The sequence below is a fragment of the Ranitomeya variabilis genome, chromosome 5, assembly GCF_051348905.1.
Source record: "Ranitomeya variabilis isolate aRanVar5 chromosome 5, aRanVar5.hap1, whole genome shotgun sequence".
NCBI classification, from domain to species: Eukaryota; Metazoa; Chordata; class Amphibia; order Anura; family Dendrobatidae; genus Ranitomeya; species Ranitomeya variabilis.
The window spans coordinates 217,444,912-217,459,553 of record NC_135236.1 but is presented as its reverse complement, the minus strand read 5'-3'; the positions used below and the strand labels follow the sequence as shown (position 1 = coordinate 217,459,553).

Sequence of the window (14,642 nt, the reverse complement as noted above, 5' to 3'; positions counted from 1 at the left end):
TACATATTATGGTTGTAGAAGACTACGTTAGACTTGTACATGATTACTTATTTTGTTGAAAGAGCATTTCCATTTAATGGAAAAAAAAATCACCAGTGAGTAAAGGTACCTTCACACTAAACGATATCGCTAGCGATCCGTGACGTTGCAGCGTCCTGGCTAGCGATATCATTTAGTTTGACACGCAGCAGCGATCAGGATCCTGCTGTGATATCGCTGGTCGTTGAACAAAGTTCAGAACTTTATTTGGTCGTCAGATCGGCGTGTATCGTCGTGTTTGACACCAAAAGCAACGATACCAGCGATGTTTTACAGTGGTAACCAGGGTAAACATCGGGTTACTAAGCGCAGGGCCGCGCTTAGTAACCCCATGTTTACCCTGGTTACCAGTGTAAAATGTAAAAAAACAAACCGTACATACTCACCTTCGCGTCCCCCGGCGTCCGCTTCCCACACTGACTGAGCGTCGTAAAGTGAAAGTGAAAGTACAGCACAGCGGTGACGTCACCGCTCTGCTGTTAGGGCCGGCGCTCAGTCAGTGCAGGAAGCGGACGCCGGGGGGACGCGAATGTAAGTATGTACTGTTTTTTGGGTTTTTTTACATTTTACGCTGGTAACCAGGGTAAACATCGGGTTACTAAGCGCGGCCCTGCACTTAGTAACCCGATGTTTACCCTGGTTACCCGGGGACCTCGGCATCGTTGGTCGCTGGAGAGCGGTCTGTGTGACAGCTCTCCAGCGATCAAACAGCGACGCTGCAGCGATCGGCATCGTTGTCGCTATCGCTGCAGCGTCGCTTAATGTGAAGGTACCCTAAAATGTCTTCCAGTATTGTTGCCTCCAGTTTAGGAAAACCTTCAGTTCTGTCATCACTTAAGGCCCCCATATATATTACATGGCTGTTGGCCGAGTGATGCTTTGACCAATCGTTCAGCCGACAGACCTCTCTCTCATACACAGGAGTGCTTGTTTGGACAAGCACTCCTGTGTTCTCTAAAAGCTGCCGACGGACCTCTCCGGGAGTCAATTTTGAAACCTATTGAGTAGAGAAGGAATAGGTCTCACAATATTAGGCTGTCATATACAGACCCTTCTAATTAAAATGGAATACTTTATTAAATATTAAAAGGTCAGACTCCCAACGCACAAATATCAAACACCAACAAATATAAATAGACATAAACATATGTAAATAACTCGCCAATAATTACTGTAGCTTCTGCCTAACAGCAGAGGGTGGTGCCCCATCTCATCAGTGGCTGTCCCTACAATGCCCTGTTGTGGCCTAATTAGCTTAACACTAATGTATTTACATCAGATTGAAAACAGATACATAAACGGGATCAATAACGCCTCTATCTATATACAACATTGTCTTACAGCAACCAAAGGGTGAGATGTGTACCCATTACAATACGGAGAAAATATTTTCATTGAGATACTGATGATAGAAAAATACTTTCTTAAACAAGCTCAACCTTACCTAACCGCAGAGGTTGGCACCCTGGATAAACTCTGCGACTGACCCTGGGTTGCTCTATACCAGTGATAACGAATCTTTTAGAGACAGAATGCCCAAACTGCAACCCAAAACCCACTTATTTATCGCAAAGTGACAACACGGCCATTTAACCTGAATACTGAAGTTTTAGTTTATAAACATCAACTCTTGTAGAGAGAAGGCGGAGGCAGCAGAGAGCAGCCACAGATCGGAGCTGGGGTACCAGACTGCAGATATAAATGAATATTCTCCCCATCCTGGTATGTGATCTCCCCATCCTGGTATATGCTCTCCCCATCCTGGTATATGCTCTCCCCATCCTGGTAAATGCTCTCTCCATCATTGTATATGCACTCCCCATCCTGGTATATGCTCTCCCCATCCTGGTATATGCTCTCCCCATCCTGGTATATGCTCTCCCCATCCTGGTAAATGCTCTCCCCATCATTGTATATGCACTCCCCATCCTGGTATATGCTCTCCCCATCCTGGTGTATGCACCCTGTCGTCCTGGTATATGCAAGAACCCTCCCTCATCTTGATCCTGGTATATGCACCCCCTCTTTGTCCTTGTATATGAACCCCCCACCTTCCACAGCCTGTAATATGCACCCCACTCATCCTGGTATATACACCCCACCATACTGGTATATGTGCTCCCCCCATCCTGGTATATGCCCCCCCCACACCAATCCATGTATATGCCCCTATCCTAGTATATGGCCCCCATCCTGCTGGCGCCACTGTTCAACGCATAGGAAAAAAAAAACACATTGCTACCCACCTTCCTTCCTCTTTCCCGCCTCGTCGTCTCCTAAAGCTAGCAGTTGATTTCTGTGTCCAAACAACGGGAGGCGCATGACGTCACTGACATGCGCCCAGTCTCATGTACGCCAACATCAGCTGCTGGCCTCTGATTGTCCCGCAGCATGTATTGCAGTGCACAGACCTGACATTTTCTTGCGCCTTAATATACTTCAGCTAGATATATGTCCGAGGATGTAAGGGCTGACGCTGCGGGGGTCCTCACCCACTGTCCTCGTTCCACTGATGCGGAACAGCAAGGACTCTGTGTCCCCCCTCTGTCACGGGTGCCATAGGTTCGCCACCACTACCTAATACTGTACTGGAACCAACCATACTATCTCAGATAGCTTTAGATCAGCAGGGCCAGATGTGCCCCTAATTTCAACATAAATGTAATTAATGACATATTAAATGCAAGATAAAGGGTATTACTTATCTAGCTGTGTCTTCATATACTTGCCTCAACGCATTTCATCGTGCAGCTCATCAGGAGGCCTGATGTTAATTAATGATATCCAGTCTGCTATCATGGGTCCTGTATAAAAATCTCACATATTTAGACCACTCCCCAAAGAATACTGTTGTTTCTGTTAGGAGGGGGAGAGACACATCCTGGATAATGCCATTGACTTTCTCCATAGTTATAGAACGCATATTCCATATTACTGACCCTCCCTCTAACCGTACGGTGCATGTCCGGAAGTGACGCGCGTCAACTGTAATGCACGCCAGCGGTCCACACTTGACCAGCAGTGTGCACTCTATTGCACTGCTCATGCCCACAATGCATTTCACGATGGAGCACATAAAGAGCAGTGGCGTGTGATTGCCCTTATCAGAAAGTATACACTCCATGGCAACGAAATACATACGGGTATCCGCATGGAACGCAGACAAATTATATACCCCTTATATCATCCATGATAAAGAAAGTAGATGAACTGAGAGATGTGATATCCTCCTTGTCCCTGACCTTCTGCTCGGTGTCCCCTAATGGCATTTCTGCTTTTGCTTTTTTATATATTACTGGCTATTGAACCCGTTCTACGCCCGGGTGGCGAGCATTTGTATTGGTATATGGTTTCCATCCTGTCATGTGCTGCCCCATCCTGCGCCCCCATCCTGTCATGTGCTGCTCCATCCTGCGCCCCCATCCTGTCATGTGCTCCCATCCTGCGCCCCATCCTGTCATGTGCTCCCATCCTGCGCCCCATCCTGTCATGTGCTCCCATCCTGCTTTCCCATCCTGTCATGTGTGCGCCCCCATTCTGTCATGTGCTGCTCCCATCGTGCGCAATCATCCTGTCATGTGCTGCTCCCATCCTGCGCCCCCATTCTGTCATGTGCTGCTCCCATCCTGCGCTCCCATTCTGTTGTAATGTCCTGCACCCATTCTGCCTGTTCCTGTTTCCATTCTGCCATATGTTGCTCCCATCTTTCTCTCTCCGGCTCTACTGCCCGAGTGCGGCGGTGCTGAGTGCGGGCGGCGGTGCTGAGTGCGGGCGGCGGTGCTGAGTGCGGGCGGCGGTGCTGAGTGCGGGCGGCGGTGCTGAGTGCGGGCGGCGGTGCTGAGTGCGGGCGGCTGTGCGTGGCGGTGCTGAGTGCGGGCGGCTGTGCGTGGCGGTGCTGAGTGCGGGCGGCGGTGCTGAGTGCGGGCGGCTGTGCGTGGCGGTGCTGAGTGCGGGCGGCTGTGCGTGGCGGTGCCGGGGGCCTGAGCAGGCGGGGACACCGGCGCGCTGTGGGGGTCAGGTGCCGGGGTCGCCGCTAGCTCAGGCCCCCGGCACTTGCTATATTCACCTGTCCCCCGTTCCAGCGCTGCGTGCTGCACCATCCTCTACATCCTGGCTGTGACTGTTCAGTCAGAGGGCGGCGCGCATTAAGCGCGTCATCGTGCCCTCTGAACTGAACGTCACAGGCAGAGGATGTGGAGGATGGTGCAGCGCGCAGCGCTGGAACGGGACAGGTAAATATAGCATACTCACCCTCCTGGCTCGTCCCTGCTTCTCCGTTGGAGATCGCGGTGTGCATTCAGTGCTTACGCATACCGCGATCTCCTGTGAGCGTCACTCTGTGGGGTTCAGACTGCGCCGGCGCTTGCGCAGTCTATAAAGGCTTCGGACAGAGTGACGCTCCCAGCGTTATATTATAGATGTTTTTAATATAAATGAATGCAATTATTTTATCATTTAATATTTTTTTGATCTCTTCTTGCCCTCCCATATTTATTTGTATATGGGATTTTGTCATATGTGCCTATAATCCTTGTGATACCATCAAGATTTTGTTTTATTCTTTATTATTCTTTTTTTTAAAAAAAGGAGGGACTATCTCTCTTAATTTTCTGCAAATGTATGGGCCAAATCCAAAATATAGTGTAAATACCCCTTTTCCCTGAATCTGCCATTCATATCTCTCTCCTGTCTATGAAATTCATGGATGCTGGAGCAGTTCCTTCTCAATCTGAAGAACTGGCCCTTAGGTATACCTTTTTTGAAGGGGGTGGATGGTGGCTATCCCACTTTAGGAGGCTGTTGGTACTAGTGGTTTTACAACAGATGTTATTTTTTAATGAATACAAACAGGAATGGTAATTGATTACAATTTGATTCAGACCTACACTTCAAACCCATTCTACTGATAATGAGTTCTGTAACAAAGTCCAAGAACTGCTTATTTGTACCTGACTAAATAATGAGTATATCATCGATAAATCTGTACCAGACACCTATGTGGGGATGCCTCCACCTTGCCTCATCCCCAAAGACTACAATTTCTTCACACCAGCCTTGGAACAGGTTGGCATACGATGGGGCACAGGGACTCCCCATCACAGTGCCCCTGAGCTGGTGGAAGTACTTCCTGTTAAAGAGGAAGAAGTTGTGGATAAGGGTGAACCTTAGGAGATATGCAACAAAATAATTGTCTGCTGCACACAATTGATCTTGATGTTAGAAAACGATACACTCCTCTGATGCCAAACTCATGTGAGATGTTATTATATAATGCCTCCACATCTGAAGAGGCCAAAAGTATATGTTCTCTCACAGGGCCGTATTTGCCACTAGGCACTTGAGGGCACGTGCCTAGGGCAGGACGATGCGGGGGGGGGGGGGGCAAGTTTTTTTTTTTTTTATTAAAGTCCGGGGTCACCTTCCGACTGACCGACCGCCCCCCCAGACGCCTGCTTGCCTCCTTGAAGACGTCATACTCACCCTACTCCAGCGATGCCTGGTCTCCGCGCCCGCAGCTCGTCCTGTGTGAGCGGTCACGTGGTACCGCTCATTAAGGTGATGAATATGGACGCATATTCATGACCTTAATGAGCGGTACCACATGACCGCTCACGCAGGAAGAAGTTGCTGCGCCGGGACAGAGATGGAGGGATGTTCGGTCGGTGTGGGAAAGGTGAGTATCACAGCCAGGGAGGACAGGGGGAGGATGAAGGAGGACGGGGAGCCGTGCCATGCATACAGGATGGGAGGGGGGGTGAGATGAGCAATGCATACAGGATGGGAGGGGAGATGAGCCATGCATACAGGATGGGAGGGGGAGATGAGCCATGCGTACAAGATGGGTGAGGGGATGATGAGCCATACATACAAGATGGGAGGGGGGGAGATGAGCCATGCATACAGGATGGGAGGGGGAGATGAGCCATGCATACAGGATGGGAGGGGGAGATGAGCCATGCATACAGGATGGGAGGGGGAGATGAGCCATGCATACAGGATGGGAGGGGGAGATGAGCCATGCATACAGGATGGGAGGGGGAGATGAGCCATGCATACAGGATGGGAGGGGGGAGATGAGCCATGCATACAGGATGGGAGGGGGAGAGTTGAGCCATGTATACAGGATGGGAGGTGGGGGGAGCCGAGCCATGCATACAGGATGGGGGGAAGATGAGCCATGCACACAGGATGGGAGGTGCCGAGCCATGCATACAGGATGGGAGGTGCCGAGCCATGCATACAGGATGGGGGGAAGATGAGCCATGCATACAAGATGGGAGGGTGGGGGAGATGAGCCATGCATACAAGATGGGAGGGAGGGGGCCATTATGCAATATGGAGCATCATGTGTTGCCGTTATACAGTATGGAGCATCATGTGTGGCCATTATACAGTATTGAGCATCATGTTGGGTCGTTATACAGTATGGAGCACTGTGGCCATTTTTTTTTTTTTTGTTTATAATTATTGTTTATGAAACCGTGTGATCAGCAGTACTAAATGGGTGTGGATATGGGTGTCACTAGTTGTGAAATGAGTGTGGTCAGAGGCATGGCCTAAAATTTGCCGAGGCGCGCGTAGCAAACTTTATCCCTCTTTCCCTTCTTCAAAAGTTGGGAGGTATGAAACCGCATTTGCCGGATCGCGGCAAGTGCTGCAAATGTCCACAAATACCATAGGAAATGAATGAGGCCGAACGCAGTGTTGCCGTAAGTGATCCATTACGCGGCAGATGCGGAAAAACTGCCGGATCTGCTGCAAAAGGCTACTGTCACATCTGCGGTTTTTGCCAAAGTCGCTACCGATAGTGTCATACTCACCAAAGGGGGAGGCAGCACTAAAAGTACCTAGGGCAGCAGAAACTCTAAATACGGCCCTGTTCTCTCACATGTTTGCCTTCAAGTGTTTGAAGGAGGTCCAGTATATCTCTTATGTGCTATGGAAGGGAAAGTACAAAGATACGGAGGATCTTGCTTATGTAAATGCCACCATTGTGAATCCAAGTAATATACCAAAGATAGAATAGGGCGTTCTCAGTGAGAACAAAGCGATCACAGTCCAAAATCGCATGCCCGATTGACATCTCCCCCAGCAATCAGTTGGTCAGTGCCACCATACATGTGATTGTCGGCCCGAACCTGTCGATATTGGCAGATGCTTTCAACATTGGTATAAAGTGTGTCGTACTTGTACTCTTAACAATCTACAGATGTTGGAGGAAATCCAATTCATGCCTTATTTTAGGTTTTACGAAGCCTAATTTTTTCCTGCTGAGAAATAAGAGTTTCCTGAGGATAAACACACATGTTCACTGAAGTTTATTTTCCTTCCATCGGTCTTTAGCTGCTCTTTGATGGCTTATGTGGTCAAGGCTGTAAGTATCTCAGGAAAGAAGATATATCATAAATAGTCGATTCTAAAAAAATTATAGAAATCCTTTTTAATTGTGAATAAGGAAATCCCTGTTTAAATTAAGTGTGAAGAATTTATTGGAAGACCTGATTTGTGCACCTGCCTGAAGATAGGGTTTCATTTGCTCCATTTTGTCCATTGTCAGAAATATCCATTATGCAGGAGCTGTAGAAATGGTTGTATGCCGAGAAGACATAGACGTAACAACCTTGCATATTGTGGTCTGCAGAATATACTTGGAAGACTTTGTGCTAATACTCCTTGGCTTGAAGGTCTTTGTTGTAATGTGATTGTTCAGGGTGCTTGTAAATTAAATTGTCTTGCGATCTTACTTATATGCACTTTTCACCTTTCACCCGGGTACTCTCCATTGTACAGTGTACTCAATATTCTAATCGCTATGTCTAACCATTCACGTTCCCCTCACAGTGAGCTGAGTCAGACCGCACACTTATAGGTCAGATAATAAATTTACAGATGACCAAACGTGGCTCATTTAGCAGTACAATACTCTTGCTGGTGGCTCCTGCTCCATAAATTATTCTCTTGCTGGTGGCAGTAGTCCTGCTCCATAAATTCCGCCAACCATTATTTACATAAATGATAACCAAGTATTTGTAATAAAACTGAATATTAAATGTGTGGAAGTTTTAGGCAGAATAGCCTTTTAAGACCGTGATTTTATATTTCAGCTATGTCTGCCTTTGAAGAACAACCAGTTTCAATAAAGGTGCAAGTGGGAGGGATGGCACGTTTCTCTTGTAGGATAACCGCAAACCCTCCAGCTGTCATTACTTGGGAAGTAAATCGCACAGCTCTACCTCTTGCCATGGACAGGTAAGTAACAACTTAATAGAGCTGTAATATGTTCTAGAAGACTGACATCATGAATGTCTTTTCAATTATCAGTAGGCTGGATATACATCACAGTGATGTTCTATTTTATGGAATGAATCAGTATATATATTTTTTTTGCTTAGGACCATAGATGGCCTTATTGATGGCTGTATGGCATGTTTCTCACACTAGTGCTCCTTTTAAGTGCCTGCCTTTTATAGGATCTGATCAGTAGTAGGTTCATATTGATGACTTAGGCTGGTTTCACATTTGCGTATGGCTGGTCTGGGTATGGCTGCGTACATCCTCCCTTAAGCTCCGCCTACTTCCACATGCGTCGTACAGTGCGTACCTATCTTTAACATTGGGTATACAGGGACATGCGTTGTATGCTGATGTGTCCGCATGCTGTGTTTTGACGAGCCCGCCGTCCACACGGGAACACAAAAAGTTGCATTCCCATGCGGTCGGCGGGCACTTAAAAACACAGCATGCGGACCCATCCGCATACAACGCATGTCCCTGCGTACCTAATGTTAAAAATAGGTACGCACTGTACGACGCATGCGGAAATAGGCGGAGCTTAAGGGAGGATGTACGCAGCCATACGCAGACCAGCCATATGCAAATGTGAAACCCTTAGACATAGGATAGGCCATCAATAGCCAATCAATGTATGGTACAGCTGCTAGCTCCTGGTATTGCAATGAAGTCATTGTCACTTGAATGGGACAATACTAACATAGCCACTACCAAATGTATGGTGCTATGCTTGATAAACAAGGATTGTTGGGGTGCCTGTCGTTCCGGACAGTCAGAGAAATGACCCTTATTTTTCTACTGCCTTTAGAAAAAAAAAGAAGTGATATGACTATTATTTTACATGTCTTCCAATCTGTGCTTAAAATAATTCAGCTGTCCGTGATTTTAGGATAAGTTGTCAAGAACAAAATAAATAAAATTGGCAACGCTGCCCCTCGATGATCTAATTGATGACCTTAAGGATAGACAATCGGCATCAAATTCCCGCAAATAACTAGAATAGATGATTGTTTTTATCTTAAATTAGTTTTTCAAACATTTCAACAAGCTCCTCTAAAGTAAGAAATTATGATTCAAACAAGTTCATGTAAGTGACCTTTTAGTTGTCCAGCCTGTTGTGACGATCTAGCTACATGTCTGTTACTTTAAAGAGGTTTTCCCATGAACAAAGTACATTTTAATCAATTGATTATTTCATTATTTTTATTGCAAAAACTAATGATTAAAATGTACATTGTTCCTATAACCGCATTTCCACAAAACGTTTGGCATGTAACTGAGGCCTGTCAAGAATTTTGATTTATGGCAGTATGGGTGCTAAATCAGAGGGGAGGAAGAGTCCCTCTATGGTTGGGGTCACACAAGCGTGCATTCTCGCATGCAAGAGAATTGGCTTAGGCTAATAGACACCTGGTTCAAAGTCTGATCAGCATTTTAGCAGTGTCAGTTTTTTGTGATCAGATTTTCGCACATGAAAGAATCGGAGCACAGGTGTGGAGAAGATGGAGAACTTCATCTCCTCATCTTCTCCATTGCCGGTGTCCATGCAAAACGGACTGCACTCCGTTGACATCCGAGTGCAATCTGATGTTTTACACGCACCCATAAACTTGAGTGGGTGTGCATGCTCCGATTTGCAGAGCTACTCACAGCTTGCTGAATTTATTTTTCTCATGCATAAGAAAACAAATATCAGATCTGCACTAACCCATAGAATAGCATTGGGCCCAGTGCTATCCAATAAAACATTGGATAACACTCGTCCGATTAATACGCTCATGTGAGTGAGCCCTAAGGCCAAGTATTGAGTATTTAGTGAGTATTTTTCCTCCTCATCTGTAAGCCAAAATCAGGTGCGGAACAGTCAGAGGAAAAATATAATAGAAAATGGGCTCGTAGACTTTCTATTGAGCTCATCTTAAAGGGGTTGTCCAAGTTAAATTAAAATTTTGCCAAGGGGATAATGACATGTTAAAAAAAAAACCAAGCAAACAAAGCTATCATGCTTGCCTACCAGCACAGACTTGGATAAAGAACTAAATAACTGGGCGCTCCGTGGTCTGTGCAGGAACAGGCAGCGGGGATGTCTGTGTGCCACCAGTCAGTGGCTGCAGTGGTCAGATGACTTGAGTAGTATGTCATCATAAAATATCTGACCGCTGCTGGCAGTCATATGCCACAGCCGTCTAGCAGCTTTTTAAAGTGTGACATCACCGCTTCCTGTCTCTGTGTAGATTACAAAGTGACCTGAATTGGATCAAGGTGGATGCCAATAAGGGAGTGTGACTGATTGCCCATTGACTGGATTTGTTTAAAAAAAAAAAAAATATATATATATATATATATATATTATTTTGCCCTCCAAGAGAGAACCTTCGGTACTTCTGCCCCTCTGTTTTAGAGATCCGTGCCGGTCTCTGTGTCAGGTCCACATCGATCATAACATCTAGCACATTTGTAGAACAAATTCCTTAGCATACGGAGACTCAGACTCCTTAAATACGTGGAAAATAATAGGTTAAATAATACTTTGTCGTATTTTACCTAAAGGATTACTGTGCTACCAAAAGGTGTTCTTCAGATCTATGGCATCACTAAGAAAGACGCTGGAAATTACCGATGCATAGCCACCACCTCGTTAAATAGACGGAAGAGTGCCGAAGCCTCATTAACTGTTTTATCAGGTATGTTGCAACATTCAAATATATTCACTAGATTAGTGCAGCTTCCATATTTACTGTACAGTCGCATGTGACACATGATGCATCATACAATCTATGTGGCCTAATATGGATGTTCGCTATCTATGTGGCCATAAAAAATTGTATCACAAGTCACATTCCTAGTCCATATGTTTATATTGACTTTTTTGTAGAAGAAAAATTTAAGTTTTACAACTCAAAATGTTTGCAAAGTTGCTTTATAAGTCTAGTCAAGTCTATGGCCCCCTTTATTCATTCTGCTCCTCTGACAGCCATTCTAAAGTTGTTTTTTTTGTATGTTTTTTTTCTAGCCACACCAGAAGAGCCTTTCCAGAAGCCAATCATCATTGCACCTCCTCAGAATACAACTACCTCTGTACACCAAACGGTTACACTGGAGTGTATGGCTAGAGGAAACCCTAAACCAATAGTATCTTGGAGCAGACTTGGTAAGAACTTTGCTAAAAAAAGGAATGCATGAGAAAATTCTTCCAAAATTATCATGGGGTTGTCCTCGAATTGTTAATACCAGATTAGATGTTACATAACTGCAAAAAATAATATTGTCCATTTTATTTTCTAGACCAAAGACCCATTGACGTCTTCAACACACGAGTTGTGGGAAATGGAAATCTTGTTATATCTGATGTGAGAGTGCAACACGCCGGAGTGTATATTTGCCGAGCAACTACCCCAGGAACTCGTAATTTCACTGTAGCAGTGGCTAATGTTATAGTCTTGGGTAAGACTTGGTTGTTCTTCATTGATTTGTTGTACTCCTGTTATTCATAGTATCAAGAAGGATAGAAAATAATAAGTAATCTCACTAAATTTCACCATTTTCACTTCCCAACAGTCATTATATTTCAGTTTATAAAAAAAAATCCTTTTAGGTAAGAAATTGGGGTGAAGATTTTGGTCTGCAAGCTACATCCATGGTAGACAAACATTTGGCCATTTGTATTAGATCATGTTTCACACTTAAATGGATCTAATCACGTGTTGATAGGATGGGGGTGAGCTTTCTCACTGTGCGTGACCACCAGGGTGACTTAGAATAGGGAGGGAGGTCTTCTGGTGACCAAGTGAAAGAAAGCCATCCCCATGAGAGCTAATATGACAATGGTAGCTGGCAACCATCTACTTCCTGTCCCACCATTTGAAGTCTAGAGCACAAGTGACTGAGATTACTGGAGAAACGCTGATCAGTTACTGCACATCAGTTATGTTTTACAGAAAATTAATAAATGGGCACTTGACTTGCTAGTATGCCCACTGTTGAGATTTAGTACCCACGCTATCAGTGTTCAATTTCTATGTAAATCTTAATTAATGGTTTTTCACTAAAGTTTTTGCTTTAATATAAAAATGTGCTATTTGCCTTTTTACCAAGAATAAATTCAGAGGATATAAGTACATGCAACCAAATGTGTGTACTATGCTATAAGCAATATAAGCCTCTGTAAAGCATAATGACACATAGCAACAGTTCTGTTTTGTAAGAAAACATGTTTTAATGTATGGTTTTTAATCTCAGCCTAAATTGTAGCAAAACAATGGTTGTGTAACGTTATTATAAGGCAAAATAATTCTATAATGTTGCACATTGGGGTGAATGAATTAAAATACCAGGTGTTTGGAATATAGACCAAGAGTCTCTATATGTGTCTTTACAGCTCCACCATCATTTACTGAGCGACCGGAGAGTTTGACAAGACCACGTGCGGGAACGGCTCGTTTTGTATGTCAGGCAGAAGGAATTCCAACTCCTAAAATCACCTGGCTGAGGAATGGCAGAAAGATTCATTCTAATGGGAGAATGAAAATGTACAGCAGGTAAATAAGGTCTATATTATGTGTAATATACATAGTGACACAGACAGGCATAACTTGATGGATCCTATCTCGTTGTCGCATGTTTATTCCATATACTTGTTACTGAAGGCATAATGGTTCCTGTGTGTGTTTGTTTTTTTATATTATATTTTTTATTTTGTTCTAGTAAACTTGTAATCAACCAAATCATCCCTGAAGATGATGCAGTGTATCAGTGCATGGCCGAAAATAACCAGGGCTCTGCCATGTCCCGAGCAAGGCTGACTGTTGTGATGTCTGAAGACAGGCCCAGTGCTCCCCGTAACCTCCGAGCGGAGACAATGTCCAGTTCAGCCATTATACTATCGTGGGAAAGGCCTCTGTATAACTCAGAAAAAGTCATTGCTTATTCTGTGCATTACATGAAGGCGGAAGGTAAGAATAAGACTTGCAGCAAGTGTTTATGGAAAGCCTATGGATTTCTGACAGCTGCACACGGCTTTTGTTGTCCCTTTTGCTAAGATTTTTTTTATTATTCCAGAATTACCTTCGTTTTCACTTAGAAATGTCATATTAAATTTAAAAGTAGATTTTACTTTTTAATGTTTCACATGCTTTTTTCAAAGTGCGCTATACATTTGCTTTCTATTGGTAATATCTCTTTTGCCATACTCTAATGTAGATGATTAAGTATGGAAATTGGTTTGTCTATTTTCTAGTGACTTTACCAATAGTATAGCAATGGTATGCAGTATATACAGTGGGTACGGAAAGTATTCAGACCCCTTTAAATTTTTCACTCTTTGTTTCGTTGCAGCCATTTGGTAAATTCAAAAAAGTTCATTTTTCACATTAATGTACAATCTGTACCCCATCTTGACTGAAAAAAAATGTAGAAATTTTCACATATTTATTAAAAAAGAAAAACTGAAATATCACATGGTCATAAGTATTCAGACCCTTTGCTCAGACACTCATATTTAAGTCACATGCTGTCCATTTGCTTGTGATCCTCCTTGATTTCTACTCCTTCATTGCAGTCCAGCAGTGTTTAACTAAACTGGTAGGACTTGATTTGAAAAGGCACACACCTGTCTATATTAGACCTCACCGCTCATAGTGCATGTCAGACCAAATGAAAATCAGGCGGTCAAAGGAACTGGCCAAGGAGCTCAGAGACAGAATTGTGGCAAGGCACAGATCTAGCCAAGGTTACAATAGAATTTCTGCAGTACTCAAGGTTCCTAAGAGCCCATTGGCCTCCATAATCCTTAAATGGATGACGATTGGGACCACCAGAAGTCTACCTGGACCTGGCCGACCAGCCAAACTGAGCAAACGTGGGAGAATAGCCTTGGTGAGAAAGGTAAAGATTTATCCCATGATCACTGTGGCTGAGCTCCAGAGATGCAGTAGGGAGATGGGAGAAAGTTCCACAAAGTCAACTATCACTGCAGCCCTTCACCAGTCAGGCCTTTATGGCAGAGTGGCCCGGCGGTAGCCTCTCCTCAGTGCAAGACATATGAAAGCCCACATAGTTTGCTAAAAAACTCATGAAGGACTCCCAGACTATGAGAAATAAGATTCTCTGGTCTGATGAGACGAAAATAGACCTTTTTGGTGATAATTCTAAGCGGTATGTGTGGAGAAAATCAGGCACTGCTCATCACCTGCCCAATACAATCCCAACAGTGAAACATGGTGGTGGCAGCATCATGCTATGTGGGGTGTTTTTCAGCTGCAGGGACAGGGTGACTGGTTGTCATTGAAGAAAACATGAATGTGGCCAAGTGC

General features: G+C 44.4%; 1 protein-coding gene across 1 annotated transcript in view; it reads left to right on the top strand.

Moving 5' to 3' along the window:
* The window catches only part of PRTG (protogenin), a 148,494-nt gene that overhangs the window by 43,796 nt on the left and 90,056 nt on the right, over positions 1-14,642 (top strand). The window contains exons 3-8 of the mRNA XM_077263790.1: positions 8,145-8,289; positions 10,882-11,015; positions 11,345-11,482; positions 11,617-11,775; positions 12,710-12,869; positions 13,036-13,283. Of these exons, the coding sequence (XP_077119905.1) occupies positions 8,145-8,289; positions 10,882-11,015; positions 11,345-11,482; positions 11,617-11,775; positions 12,710-12,869; positions 13,036-13,283 (984 nt within the window). The remainder of the gene's footprint in view (positions 1-8,144; positions 8,290-10,881; positions 11,016-11,344; positions 11,483-11,616; positions 11,776-12,709; positions 12,870-13,035; positions 13,284-14,642) is intronic.